We start from the raw sequence: 14522 nt of genomic DNA, 5'->3' as shown, positions 1-14522 counted from the left end.
GAGGCCCCAGCAGAAGTTGTGCTCACTTTTTGGGAGCGCTTGGGGTTACTCGGGGGCTCCCTGCCAGCTTCCGTGTGTATTGGTGGATGTGTGCAAGTGTAGCAATGGGAGGAGCCGTTGGTTGAGGGGTGCTGAAGGGTGGCGGGGCCCTCCTAGCCTGTGTGAGTGGCCAGGCAGCTCAGCTTCCTGCCGGGGTGCCTCTGTCCTCCTGGGAAGGGAGTGTGTAGGGTGGTGGGAGCAGGCCGCCCTGTCCGTCTCATCCTGGAATCTGTTTTGTAGATGTCTAGAGTCATCTTAGAGGGTGTTTGGGGACACTCCAGCCTTCATGCCTTCACCAAGATTCTTCCTCTGGGGTTCAGGCCACAAGAAGAGGGTGTTCCTTGTTTTTCAGAACCTTGGCTCCGTTCCCCAGGCCCACAGCAGGCGCCTGGGGGCATGGGCTGGGCGGGAGCTGCTGCCCAGAGGCGAGGGTGTGCGCCTCCAGTGCCTGCAGCTCTTTTCTGCTTACAGTGGGATGAGGCCTTCCCACCTGCATCTGGGCTCTCTCTGATCCACGCAGCTGCCTCTGGGACTCCATAACCATCAGTGCTTGGCCTCTCGGGCTTGCAGATGTGGGTTCGAATCCTGACTTTGCCCCTTACCAGCTAGGTCTGTCTTGGCAGTGGCATCCTCCTTATCCAGAAAACAGGAACATTAACTGCTTAAAACAGTGGACTGAAACTATTCTTACTTTATAGGTGGGGAAACTGAGGCAGAGAAAGGCTAACCACGTGTCCGGGCCCGGGGAGGGGGCGAGGTAATAGACGTCCAGGAGGAGATAAGAACACAGGTGGTGGGTGCCTGAACGTATGCTTTCTTGGTGGGGTAGGGTGGGAAGGGCCCCGACCTGACCTTTCCCTTGCTATCCTGGAGTCCTGTGAACACCACCCGTCCAGAAGCAGTTGGGATCGGTCACAGAGTTTGCCACTGTGTGCACCCGACTTGAGGCGACGGTGTTTTGTAACTAAATCTGCTGGCTGGCTGTTAATACCTGTGACGGTGAAGAGGCCGCAGACTCTATTTGTTGGTTGCCAAAGGGTGGAGACCCAAACAGGGACGGTGTCAGAGGGACCATCCGCTCTTGGTTTCCTGGGAGATCTGAACTCAAGCTTCTGAGAATTGCACCGCCTCCTGCCCCTGCCTCTGGGCCTTACTGAGGTGGGTGGGGGGAGGCTCCCGGTGCAGCTCCCGGGTGCAGCGGGGCGGGCTGCCTGGGTCAGCTGTCTGCCCCCAGCCCCCGCCCACTGGAGAGCTGGGCCGTCAGCGTCCCTTTTGTCTTTGTGAACAATCAGGCCCCGGGAGCACAGCCGGGCCTGACTCAGCGGCCAGTTTTGTCGGCCTTGGGCTGGCAGCGAGGCCCGCCCTGCTGTTGGCTGAGGGCATGGAGGGAGGTGGGAGCCAGGAGCCCGGCAACTGAGGGTTGTCCACCAGTTAACCCCTTCCATGCCTGGCTGAACTCTTCCTCGACTTTCTGACCCCAACCTTTTATGCCTTGCCCTGGACAACTCTGAAGATCCCACTGCTCTGCTTTTAGGCAAGACCCTGTGGAATCTTCGCCTGGCTGGGTCTTAAATGTTAGTTTAGAATGATTTACCAAAGAACTTTACACTTTATGCTATTTGCCGGGATTTCCTTGCCTCTTTTGTTTTTTTAAGTTGAACAGGCTCTGTGAGACCTAACTCACCTGTGCATTTCTGACTAACTGTATGTAGAGGGTCCAGCAGTCCGCGGTTTGGAGGAGCCTTCCTCTGCGGTGGCAAGTGCAGGAGCCTGTGGCCCTGGCCCGCCAAGGGTGTCTGCCAGCTGAGCGTGTCCGTCACCTGCTGGAGGGAGGGGAGCTGCAGCCGTCTGGAGAGGGTCTGTGCCCAGGCAGAGCTTAGTCTGGCCTGGAAGGGTGCCCTGGTGTCAGGGGGTGTCTGTCCATTCCTGGGCTGAGGGCACCGGGAGTAGAGGTTTGTCCTGGGCCTGGCTGTGCCCAGAGCCTCTCCTTGGGTTATTTTTGAAGGACCAGCTGCTTCCCTGGTGCAGGTCTCCTTGCCTGTTAAGGGGGCCCGACTGTGGCCTTGACTCCCGTTCACTGAGTGCCTCACTATGTACATTCTAGAATGTTGGAAGGGGGTGGAACATCCCTGGCCTCCACCCCTAGAAGCCGGTAGCATTGCCTCCCCCAAGTCATGGCTACCGAAAATGTCTCCAGACATTGCCAGTGTGCCCTGGGTTTAGTGGTATGAGGACGAGTATCTGTGAGTCTCTTCGACCTTGCTTCATGGTCACAAGATGACTGTCATAGCTCCAGACAACGCACCCACGTTCAGGGCAGAAAGGACGATAAGGGATAGTACGAACTGCCTCTGTCTCTTTCAGCAGAAAAGTGGAAGCTTTCACAGAGGCCTCCACAGGCTTCCACTTAAGCCTCACTGGCCACAACTGGGTGACAGGACATGGCCACCACAGGGGCTCTGATATGACAAGACAGGCTCCTGGGACTCCGGGGTGTCAGGTACAGGCCGTATCCAGGAGCAAGGGCCCTGGGGTCTGCCTGGGCTTGAGGCCAGGCCCAGCCCGTCTCTGCAGGCTCCTGCCCGTCTGTGAGTGAGAACAGTAACACTGCCTTCTCTACAGGGCCAACTTGACTGTGTATAGAGGGCCTGGCCATGGGAAGTCACAGTTTGTCAGTGACGCATCTCTTGCCGGCCCTGCTCCAGGGTCTGTTGATTGACTGCCTGTGCAAAACCGAGGCTCAGAGCAACTGAGAGACTTGTTGGGTTCACACATCCCGGGATGGTGGGGCCTGAGCTGGGGGCTGCGAGACTCTTGTCCCTCCCCCAAGGACTCAGCATCTCCCTCTGGCTAGATGGCAGCTCTTGGATGAATCAGAGCACACGGCCCCGAGACTGATGGTGGCCGTGAGACCCACTCCCAGGCATGTGCCTGCCCCACTGCGTGTATAGTTTCAGGGACCCCTACATCCTTCGCGTGAAGGTCTCCGGTGCCCACGTTGGCTGGGTAGTCGATGGCTGCCCTTGCCATCATGGGGCCTTGGTGTGTGCATGCCACAGGGCCTGGACAGAGCACCTGGGTCCCCAGGGTAAGAGGAGGGACTGGGGAGGCAGGGATGGGAAGATGTCTGTCTCCTTGAGAGCATGGGATGTGCAAGCTGGGGAGAGCGTCAGCAGCCACTCCTAGAATCATTCATTCATCAGGTGTTTATTGAGTGCCTGCTGTATGCCAGGCCTGGTGCCAGGGATCCTTTGAATAAGAAAGACACGGTCCCCGATCTCAGGGTGCTCACATTCTGTTTGTGTACTCGTGGGCCCGCGTGGCGATGCGTGCAGTTAAACAGGAAGCTGGCGGAATGAGTGCCTGTGTGGGGACCTCACAGTCCCACGTCTCGAGTACAGTGGTGGGGAGATGTGTCTGTGTGTGTGATAAAGCTTCACAGTTCGTGTGTAGTTACACGTGACATATAAGGTTAGTGCGTGCAGAAGACGATGCAGTGTGCTGAAGGCCTGCAGTCCAGGTCGTAGCACTGTGCCTGGGTTAGTGTCCTGGTTTTGCTAATGTCCTTAGTTACTCTGATGTGCCCTTGGGGGATGGAGGAGGCAGGGTACACAGGACCTCTCTGTACTGTTTTTGCAACTTCTTGGGAGTCTTTTATTATTTTAAAATACAAAGTGAAACAAATCCAGATGAGCTGTTTGCAGGTGATGGCGTGTGTGTGACTGTACGCATGCGCACGTGTGCGAGTGCGCTGGGGAAGGCCCCACTGAGGATGGGGGAAATGGGCCCTATAGGCGTCTGGGGAAGAATAAGCAGCCCAGGCCCAGGGTGACAGGCGAGCTGCAGGTCGCCATGGCGGGCACCGGGTGAGCACCGCAGGGCAGAGGCAGAAGCTGAGGTCAGAGCCAGGCGGCATGGGGGCTGGGAGGAAGTGACTCCCCCACACACTGTGGCGTCACGTTTTCACCCTGAGGGTGTCTCGTGGTGGCCCCGCTGCCCCCCCCAAGGCTTCCTGTTTGGCAGCTCATCTGGAGCCAGGCGTGGGCTGCGCTGTGGCCCTCCTGGGCGGGCGCCCGTGCCGCACCTGTTGTTTGTCCTGTCTGCTGAAACAGAAAGCAGCCTTTGGGTGGCGGGGGCTCCTCTCCGAGCATGAGTTCTCACCCTGGCTCCCTGCTGGGCCTGGAGAGCCTCTTCTGTAAGCCTTGGGCCAAGGGAGGCAGCTTTGTCTCAGGGCAGAGGCCTGATCACAGACCGAGGTGGAGGCCCAAGCTTGAGCTTTCCTCGTTTCGCCTCAGTTTCACCTTGTGTCCAGGGTGGACAGGCTGAGAACTCTGCAGTGTGCTGGGGACATCAGGACCTTCCCGCTGACCTTGTTTGGGTAGAGTAGGGAGTTGGGCACTGGGTCAGCTTGTCTGACAGATCTTTGCTTGCTTTGTACCCGGCTGGGGACGCCTGCCATGGGGGTGAGGGGAGACCCGGTCCCAGCACCTCACAGTGTTTCCTGCAGCGAGGTGCTAAGAGAAGGACAGAGACAAAGGAGGTCAGCATGCCTCCGAAGACGACAGGAGCTGGGGAGGGGAAGGGAGCAGCCGGGGAGGCTCAGGGCCCAGCAGGGTAGCCTCAGCTCCTAGAGGACTTTGATGACCCAGGGAGGCAGTGCTGCCTTCCTCCAGGTGACTCCCAGGCCACGCAGGCTCGGAGCGGAGGAGGGATGGGTCAGTCTGCATTTTTGTTTTCAGAGTGTTTTTGTTTCTGGCTGCTGGGTTGAGCCTGGACTGCCGAGGGTTAGGGTGGTGGTTGGAGGCCCTTAGAGGATGCCCAGTAATCCAGGCACGAGACAAGGGTGCTGCCTGCACCAGTGGCCCTGGTGAGGTATAGTGAGATTCTGGGTACATATTTTGAAGAACCTGGGAAAGAGGAGTCCAAGAAGATTCTGGAGCTTTGGGCCTATGAAATGGGAGATGGGCTTGGCCCTGACTGGGGTGGAGGCTGCTGTGCAGTACAGTTTTGGGGAGGTCAGGAGTTGGAGTTTGGGCAGGTTCAGCTGGAGATGCTGTTCCAGGCCTGGCATTGCCCCACAGAGAGGACGTTTGACCTGTGTCCTGTGACTGGCTGCCCCACAGAACCTGAATATCCCCAGCTTGCGGCCCTCCCCCTAACAAGTCACTGGGGATTCCCGGGAGGCAGAGCCGTGGCCTGGCTTCCTGCCTGCCAGGCGCCTTGGGGACCTTCCCACACCCAGCCAGGCTGGAGTCAGAACCGTAAGAGCTGCGGTCTGTCTCTGCCGTGGTGGGGCAAGGCCCCTGGAGAGCAGGGAAAGTGAAATGGACTCATTTGCCTTTTTCGTTTTTATTTTCAGAGGCGACTTTATGTTCAGAAAATGAGTCCTCCTGGGCCATGGTCAGTTATTTTCACTGAGAGTTCTGCTCTGAGTGTGGGCAGCATGTGTCCCAGGCACCATGTGTACTTCTCTCACCCGGCCCGCCGGTGTGGGGTTCTCAGACTGCAGAGGCCCGAGTCCTCTGTCTTGGGGGCAGTGTTGGACTCTGCAGCATCCTTAGTTTACAGATGGGGAAATAGAGGCCGGAGGGACTGAGTGATGGTCCATGCAACTTGGACAGGCATGGCCAGGATCTGGACTTGGGGCTCTTCCTGCCCTTGGACCCCTGAGTCTCCGTGGACTGAGTCAGCTGGGGTGCTCTTGGCTGTGTGCTGACCCTGGGTGTGTTGGGGTGCAGATGCTGCCTGGGCCACATGGGAATGGGAAAGGAGGCAGGCACTTCAGATTTCCAGTCTGGACCAGGCTCTGGGTCCCCCTGTCCTCTCCTGGGCTGTGGCAGAGCCAGCTCCTCATGCATGCCCAGCCCTCCCCGGATGGCCTGGCCTTTCCAGCCCTAATGGTGGCCCGTTTCAGTGACTCCATGATTTGAGAGTTTGGTGTTGCCCAGCCAGGCTCTGGCACTAGAGGGAAGCAGAGAACCCCTAAGTCGTCTTCCGCAAACACCCCTGACCCCAGCTAGCTGCCTGTGCCCGGTGTCCAGCGTCGCAGAGGGGCTTGAGGGGCATGTGGGAGGTCTATCCCACCCATTCCCGTGGTTTCTTCCTTGGCTCTGCCTGGACTTTGCACAAGTGGTGGGATTAATTCTCTGGGAAACAGATTCGCCTCTGATTGGTGCAAGGCCCTTTTCTGGGGTCTTGGTGGGAGGATAGAAGTTTTCTGCAGAGGATGAGGAGGCACAGAAGCCCGGTTGTTCTGAGGCCGGAACTTGTAAGGAAACTGGAAGGGAAGGAGGCTCCTGCCCTCTCCTGTGAGGGAACAGCTGGGCCGTGGCTCTGCATCCCTGGGGAACGGGTGGGACTCCAGCGGCGGCCGTACAGAGGGTCCATTCCAAAGTGGCTTCTAAAGGAGGGAGCAAGTACCCTGTCCTGAAGAGGCAGGTGGGCCCTGGCCAGACAGGAGCAGCCCTGATGGGCATTGGGTCCCCCAACCTTTGGGCTCCTACCTGACTGCACCTGGCCTCTGGTCTGTTTTGCTCACCAAGGGTTCTTGTCTGCTGCCCCCTGACCTAGGGCTGAAAGTCCTAGGAGAGGGAGGGCCTCTGTTCCTCCCAGCATTCCTCAGGCCCAAGGAGGCATCAATGCTGCTGAGGCCTCTGGGGTGCACAGAGCATTAGATCCTCACAGCAGCCCCCTGGGGTGTGTGGTTCCCCAGAGGCAGTGATGAGGTCACCCTGGGCCGCCAGGCACCTGGCTGGGGAGCAGAGGCTGGTGGGCTGTGCCTGTCTAGCTGTGACTTGCTGGGTGGAGCCGTGCCTGCCTGTCCCTCCAGCCTATCCAGCCCTGGCTGCTCAAGGCTGAACTGCTTTCTCTGCCTTCTTGGGGCAGGGACTCAGCCTGGGAAGCAGTGGCCATTCCAAGGCGGGGGGCTCTTTTGCCTCCCAGCTGCCTGCAAAGCCAGGGCCTGCCTCAGACCGTCAGCACTGGGCACCTGCTGTGCTGGGGCACTTGGGATGCAGTGGCCGAGACCCTGCTTTTGTGGGGACGACATTGTGCAAGATAGATGACAAGGGGGCTTCTGATCATAAGAAACAGAGCCACAGCTCAGGGTGGGCCCCTGAGGGGTGAGCTTTGAGCTATGGGAAGAAGCAAGTGCATAGGTACGAAGGTCCTGTGGTGGGAAGGAGTCGAATCTGGGAACAGAAGGAGCCCAGGGCAGTGGGAGTGCAGGTGGAGATGAGTTGTAAGAGGTAGGTTGAGGCCTGATAATGCAGGAAGCCACGAGGGAGCAGTTTGGGTTTTCTTCTGGGTACAATGGGAGACAGCTGGAGGGTTCTGCTCCTGGAGGTGATGGGGTCTTGATGTTTCTGTTTGTTTGTTTTTTGAGACGGAGTCTCGCTCTGGCGCCAGGCTGGAGTGCAGTGTCTCGATCTCGGCTCACTGCAACCTCCACCTCCCTGGTTCAAGCGATTCTCCTGCCTTAGCCTCCTGAGTACGTGGGATTACAGACACTCACCACCACACCACCACGCCCAGCTAATTTTTGTATTTTTATTAGAGACGGGGTTTCACCATGTTGGTCAGGATGGTCTCGATCTCCTGACCTCTTGATACACCCGCCTCGGCCACCCAAAATGCTGGGATTCCAGGCATGGGTCTTGATGTTTTTAAGACAGCTCTGGCCTCCGCTGGGTGAAGGATTCAGGGATGGGAGGCAGGCCTCCACCGCCACCAAGGCAGGGCCGTGCCACTGCACCCACCTGGAGAGTTGGTGATGAAGGAGAGGGAGGATCGGGGAATTGAGGGATGGAAGCAGGGAGCTCCCTGTTGGATGGTGTAGGCATGGGCTGCAGTGGGGAGGAGTGGGCAGGGCAGTGCCTGGGTGGCCGGGTGGGCTCTTCACTGAGGTGGAGAGGGCAGGAGAGTCCCACCAGGGCCAGGCAGACATGTGCCCTGGCAGGCGAGCCAGCCAGGGGACACGGTGTTGACTGGAGCTTGGTGGGTAGGGTGGCGTGTGGCGACCAGGCCGTACCCTTGTGTGCAGGGCTGTGGCACCTGACCTTTCTGAGTCTGGAGTATGGGTGGGGGTGCTGAGGAACCTGCCTGGCGCACGCACCTGCTCCCCATCGCCAGGGAGTGGAGTCTTGGGCCTGCGGCCGGTACGCAGGCCTGGGGCTGGACTGCCCTTGGACAGTGTGGGGCCGGTGGTTTGGCTGCAGTTTTCTTTCTCACCTGACCACTCAGTGGGTTCGCCCAAGCATGCATGGCTGCGTGTGCCCCTCTGTATCTCTCAGTTCCCACCTGCCTCCTTTGCGGCCCGCCCCCGGCATGGGCACTTGTGGTCAGAACAGCAGGAGGATTCCTTGTCTTTGCCCTTCCCCATGTGGTTTCTGATGTTCCACAGTCGGGCGTCTCAGCCTCGGCACTGCAGACCTTTAGGGTGGCATCGTTCCTTGTGGTGGGGGCACCCTGGACATTGTAGGAAGCATTCAGCACCCCTGGCCTCGACCCCTAATGTCAGCAGCACTCCCACCCCCACCCCATATGCCTGGTTGTCAGTTGTGACAGCTAGGACTGTCGACAACTAGGACTGTCATTAGGCATTTTCCAGCATCGCCTGGGGGCACAGTTGTCCTGGTTGGGAATCGCTGTTCTAGTGGTGCCTCTAGGGCCTCACAGCGAGCTCTGGAGGTCATCTCGATCTCGGCTCACTGTAGGACCCAACTTACAGATGAGGAAACTGCACCTTGGAAGTTTTGAAACCTGTTTGGTAACTCAAACAAGTGCAGGGGCAAGGTGCAGCCCTAGGAGGGAGAGAAGCAGCTGGAGCCCAGCTCCTGCCTGGCGGGGCTTCGTGGCTCCTTCTACCTTAACTTCGGCCAGTGTTCTCACTCCCCCTTGGGGCCCTGAGGTGTGGCCCCTGCTGTGCCTTCCTTTTATTTTGAGCCGAATCTGGTGCCCCAACCAGTCCTTGTGGGCACAGCTACCAGCAGCAGACCCCACTGTGCCACTCCCTTGCTCTGTGATGGGGCAAGTCGCTTGGGGCCTCTCTGAGCCTTGAATTTCCTCTCTGGGAAATGGGCTAACACTAGCATCTTTTCTGTGGCTTTGTTCTTGTTTTTTGAGACAGAGTTTTGCTCTTTCGCCCATCCTGGAGTGCGGTGCAGTGGCGTGGTCTCCACTCACCACAACCTCTGCCTTCTGGTTTCAAGCAATTCTCCTGCCTCAGCCTCCCGAGTCACTGGGATTACAGGCTCCCACCACAACGCCTGGCTAATTGTTGTATTTTTAGTAGAAACGGGGTTTCTCCATGTTGGAAAGGCTGGTCTTGAACTCCTGACCTCATGATCTGCCCACCCTGGTCTCCCAAAGTGCTGGGATTACATGCATGAGCCACTGCGCGCGGCCTTCTGTGGCTTTGAAAATGCTTCGTAAGTTATCCCAGGCCCTTTACATACAGAAAGATGAGTAGATACTGACATGCGGTGTCTGCAAGGATCAGGAAACAGGAGAGCCCCCCTTCCTCCCAGCCTCCCCCACGCTTGTATTTGAGTCGCCCCGAGTAGGGCAGCTCCTTGGTGGCCCACGCAAAGCTCTGGCGCCGATGATGTGGGGCATCAGAAACCCGATAGAAATGACGGCAGCCCTAGAGGTGAGTGTGGCCGGAACCTGGCTGCCCCACAGCCCCAGGCATTTGTGTTCTGTGTCCCTGGTTTGGGCAGCAGTTCTTGAAGGCAGCTGTGGATCAGGACCCTGGGGCCTGTTCATGCAGATTTCTGGGCCCCGTCTGCCTTTGCAGTCCACATGGGATCCACATTTGGGGGAGGTGTCTGAGGCAGGGGCATGACTGCCCATGTTTGGAGAAGCTGTGGGTTCAAAGCTTCCATAGCCTCCAACTAAGGAATGTTTTTGAGGTTCTGAGAGCTGGGTGGGGGGGCACTGGTGATGCCAGGGACAGCCTGCTGGGCACAGCCCCAAGACAGTCCTTGCTGTGTCTCCGCTCGCCCCCTTCCCGAAGGAGGCGTCTGAGACCCTACTGGGCCCCCTGCCTCTGCTGGCCAGAGCTCCTCATCTTTCTCAGTGGGGTCTGTGCCGCCCACCGGGCCTTTGTTCTGTCAGCGCCACGTGCCCAGTGCCTCCCACAGGCCTGGCCCTGGCAGGCAGCTGAGGGTCCAGACAGAACCATCTCTCTGACAGAGCGTGCTGTCCAGTGGGGCATCAGGCAGCATAGGGAGGTGGGGGACTGGCCTCCATGTGGGGTCGCGGGGCCTCGCCAGAGCAAGGGCTCCAGGCAGAGGCATTGGCAGGTCCCAGGCCCAGGTGGGGAGGATGCGAGGGATTGAGGCGCTGCGGGGTGTGGGCTGGCACCAGGGGGGAGCTGGATGTGCGGTGGAAGCCAGGGGTCAGCCAGCCTGGCCGCCCCCATGGTGGGGGTGCGGCCGGAGGGTTGTGCACAGAGGCTGCCGGCTGCCCTCATCCACTCTTCAGATGCTCATACTGGCGCCTGCCTCCACCCTTGTGCCTCAGTGCTGCTCCCCTGTGGCCAGCTCTGCCTCATCATTAGGTCTCTGCAGGCATCCCCTCCTTCAAGAAGCCACCCTGTCCTCTCCCCTATCGCTGTCCACACATCACAGCCCTCTGCTGTCTTGACTTCTCCAGACGCCGCCCCCCACCGACCTACCGACTCTGGTTTACGCGTTGGTGCGTTTTAGTGCCTCTCCCATCCTAGAGGCTAAGCCCCTCGAGGGCAGGGCTGTGTGGTCTGCTCCCCTCTGCATCCTGGCAGATATGTGAGAAGGGCGTTACAGCTCGAGAACCAGAATTCGAACCCAGGCCTGGCTCCGTGCAAGGCTCCTGTTCCCATGGAGGATGCAGGGTGGACAGCAGACCTTCTAAGCTGGGGAGAGGGAGAGGAGGCGTCGCTGCTGGGTTCCTGGCAGGAGCTGCCTGGGCCTCTGGACAGATGCTGTGGAGGGTTGGCCGTGTGGGCTGCAGATGTGGTTACAGCAGCCATTAGGGTGGCTCAACCTGGGAAGGTAAACAGCAGTAGTGTAGAAACTTCCCACACACTTCCCAGATGGGGTGGGGGGAGCAAGAGGCGCTGGGTGCCCCCTCAGGCACAGGCCAGGTGTGCCCTCAGTTGTTTGCTGCCAGGTCTGTGGGAGGAGCAGGGACCCGCACCCCTGTCATCCAGGTTTTCCTGGTTCCCACTGTTCCTGTAGGGCTGCAGGATCCACTGAGCACACCTGCCTTTGTGCTGGAAGCCAGGACTCCTCTCTGACCCTGAGGGTCCCTGGCTCTGGGGAGGGGGGAGCACACAGGGCTCCTCTCTGACCCTCAGGGTCCCTGGCTCTGGGGAGTGAGCACGTGTTTTCAGTGGCCCACATGTTGCCAAAACGTGCTCCAGAAAGCTGCCCAGTTTCTGTCCCTGCCGAATGCAGGCGAATGCAGGGAAGGATGTTGTACTTTTCCTCCGGAGCTGCTTCCCTTGAGTGGGGGCTCTGCCTACAGGTGCAGGAGGAAGCTGAGCTTCCAAGTTGCCCCCCAGGCGGGCCTGGCCTGTGTAACACGCAGGCGTGCAAGGCAGAGGAGATCCTGATGCCCAGGGTGCAGTGCCGTGCCCTGGCAAGACTACTCTGTGCCTCAGGCTCTGCAGCAGCTTCTGATGCTGCGGAGGTGGCTGTTCTGTTGCCACCTGGGAAACTGAGGCTGAGCGGCTTGCGCCAGGCCACCCAGTAGCTGGTTGGCAGAGCAGGCACATGCCGGGAGAGCTGCCTCCCTGAGCCTCGTTTCCCCCTTGCTGATTGCTGGGCATGGTGTTGCATGGCTAGCCCACAGTAGGCAGGAAGTAGTGGCCTCGACACGTTTCCACAATGGCCTACTCAGGTAGGGTTAAGAGCACAGCTCTGAGGCCAGCTGACTCCTGGCCCCTCCACCTCATCAGCTGTGGGACCTTGGGCAAGTCACCTGGCCCCGTGTGTGAAATGGGCCTCATGATGGGAAGACCGAGCCGACAGGTCGATGCACACAGTCACAGTACGGGTCTCCCCCAGTGTGGGTGCTGGCGAGTATGGCAGCTGCTGGCGCCGTCATCTCAGTGGTCGCTGCCATTGCACTCCTTTGCTCCAGCATTCACGCAGTCACTCTCACATCCTCACGGAGCTGCTGCAGGCCAGAGTCCGTGCTGGCAGGGACAGAAAGAAACTCTGTGAGGAGCAGGTGTTGGCTGGGGGAGAGGGCACGTACACGAGCCGAGTGTGCAGTGTCACTTGGTGGGTGTTGGGTGTCAGGGAGATGAGCAGGGAAGGGGAACAGGGCTGGACTCCCAGACGTGCAACGTGGGCCTGCTCTTGATCTCGTGCTCTGCTGTCGTGGCTTCAAATTCTCAGTCATTTGAAAACAACCATCCAAGATTGTTATTTTTGCACCAGCCCCGGGGATGTGGGGTGTAGGGCCGGGATGTGGGGGTGCAGTCTGGGAAGGGCCTTGCTGAAAAGGAGACATGGAGGGGAGGAGGGAGCCTGGTGGGTGGCGCGAACAGCCAGTGCAAAGGCCTTGAGGCTGCAGACTCCGGCCCGGTGCTGTTTCTGTGCCCATCTAACTGATGAGGAAAGTCGGGGCTCAGGGGGCGGGGGGGGGCACTCATGATGTACCCCGCTGTTCTCTGAGCTGTTCCCCGACTCTTTCCTGGCCCTGACCCGCTCTGCTTGGCCCCACAGGCTGACCCCGCACTACATCTACCCGCCAGCCATCGTGCAGCCCAGCGTGGTGATCCCGGCCGCCCCTGTCCCGTCACTGTCCTCGCCCTACATTGAGTACACGCCGGCCAGCCCGGCCTACGCCCAGTACCCACCGGCCACCTATGACCAGTACCCATATGCTGCCTCGCCTGCCACGGCTGCCAGCTTCGTGGGCTACAGCTACCCGGCCGCCGTGCCCCAGGCCCTCTCAGCCGCAGCCCCCACCACCTTCGTGCAGTACCAGGCACCGCAGCTGCAGCCCGACAGGATGCAGTGAGGGGTGCTCCTGCCCCGAGGACTGTGGCATTGTCACCTTCACAGCAGACAGAGCTGCCAGGCCATGATGGGCCGGCGACAGCCCGGCTGAGCTTCAGTGAGGTGCCACCAGCACCCAGGCCTCCGAAGACCGCTCGGGCACTCCGCCTGCACCCTGGGACAGCAGAGAGAGGGCTTCTCTTTAAATCTAGGTCCCATTGTGTCTTGAGGGAGGACTTTAAGAATGACCGAGAGCTATTTAAAGACGCAATCCCAGGTTCCTTGCACACCATGGCAACCTCTCCTTGCACCTTCTCCTGCCTCTCCACACTCCAGGTGCCCTCAGGTTTGTGTCTCCCCCGCCGCGTCGTGGTGGGGTGTCACAGACCCTCTGCAGCCCGACTGCCCTGGACTGTGCAGAGATGCCTGACTCCAGGGAAACCTGAGAGCAAGAAGTTAATGGACTGTTTATTGTAACATGATCCTCACGAGCTGTGAGCGCAGTCGAGGTATGAGGACACGGCCTCCTGTTGGAGTCGCATTTTCTCCATCAGGGCACATGGGCGGCTTCCTCAAGCCCAAAGGAGCTCCCAGGTACACGGGGGCCGCCGCCGGTAACAGGGGCAGCCGGCCAAAGGCCCCTTTCCAGTCACAGCACTGAAGTTGCAACTTTTTTCTTGTAATTGTTTTGCTACTAAGATCATTTCAGAAGTTCAGTCTATTTTTTCAGCGGATACTGCCGCCACCAAGAATCCAAAACCTATTTTTGACTTGGAGAGACTTGCTTTTGTTGGTCCTGCCCATGGAGACGACGACAGGGTTTCTGTATAATAAAGTGTCTGCCGGCTCGCGGGCCAGGATCCTCTCGGTGGGATGGGCCCCATAGACAGGAGGCCCTGCAGGCCCGTGCGGGCCACTGTCTGCTGCCGCCTGCCAGGGTGGCAGAGTGAGTTGTCTCAGGACCCCGTCACTGCGACATTGATGCTTCTCTCCCCAACTCCCCAACCACTGTGGAAGGGTAGAAGGGAGTGACCCACAGCATTCAGGCCACTCAGGGTCTAGACCACGGCGGTGCCAGCCTGGGGGGCAGGGCCCTCAGCTCTGCCTGCTGGAGCAGTTGAGTGCAGGAGGGTGCGCCTCTTCCCTCTACCCCCGCACCACCTGCTGTGTGCCAGCCCGAGACGGTTCCTGCCTGTCTTGGGGATTGGTGGAGGGAGGAAGCAGTTCTGCCAGCTGTGGCAGGGCTGCAATGGGGCGTCCAGGGCTGTGGGGTCTGGAGGAGGGGACATGAGGTGAGAGGTATCCTGGCCGAGGGCGGGGGCAGCGGGGATCTCCCTCCGGACCTACCTCAGGGAGCTGAGCGTGCAGACGCTCCAGGGCAGGCCTGGGACAGAGTCAAGGCCCAGAGAATAAAGGTAGCTAATCTCATAATAATATTTTTATTAGAATGTTCTGATGATAAAAATAAAACTTGTTTTCTTTAAAGAAAAA

The 14522-nt window shown here is 59.2% G+C and overlaps 1 protein-coding gene across 3 annotated transcripts in view; it reads left to right on the top strand.

The window, feature by feature from the left end:
* RBM38 (RNA binding motif protein 38) overlaps nucleotides 1–14522 on the top strand; it is a 17450-nt gene extending 2928 nt beyond the window's left edge. For 2 of the 3 annotated variants that reach the window (XM_030914521.1, XM_030914523.1), the window contains one exon: nucleotides 12756–14522. In XM_030914521.1, coding sequence (XP_030770381.1) covers nucleotides 12756–13053 — 298 coding nt within the window. In that variant the 3' untranslated portion in view covers nucleotides 13054–14522. Of the gene's footprint in view, nucleotides 1–510; nucleotides 7506–12755 lie in introns of those variants that run through there. The other variant, XM_030914522.1, reaches the window with a different exon arrangement.

This window comes from Rhinopithecus roxellana, chromosome 13 (genome assembly GCF_007565055.1).
Source record: "Rhinopithecus roxellana isolate Shanxi Qingling chromosome 13, ASM756505v1, whole genome shotgun sequence".
NCBI lineage: Eukaryota > Metazoa > Chordata > Mammalia > Primates > Cercopithecidae > Rhinopithecus > Rhinopithecus roxellana.
The sequence above is the reverse complement of the archived record's forward strand: the minus strand, read 5'-3'. Positions and strand labels throughout refer to the sequence as shown.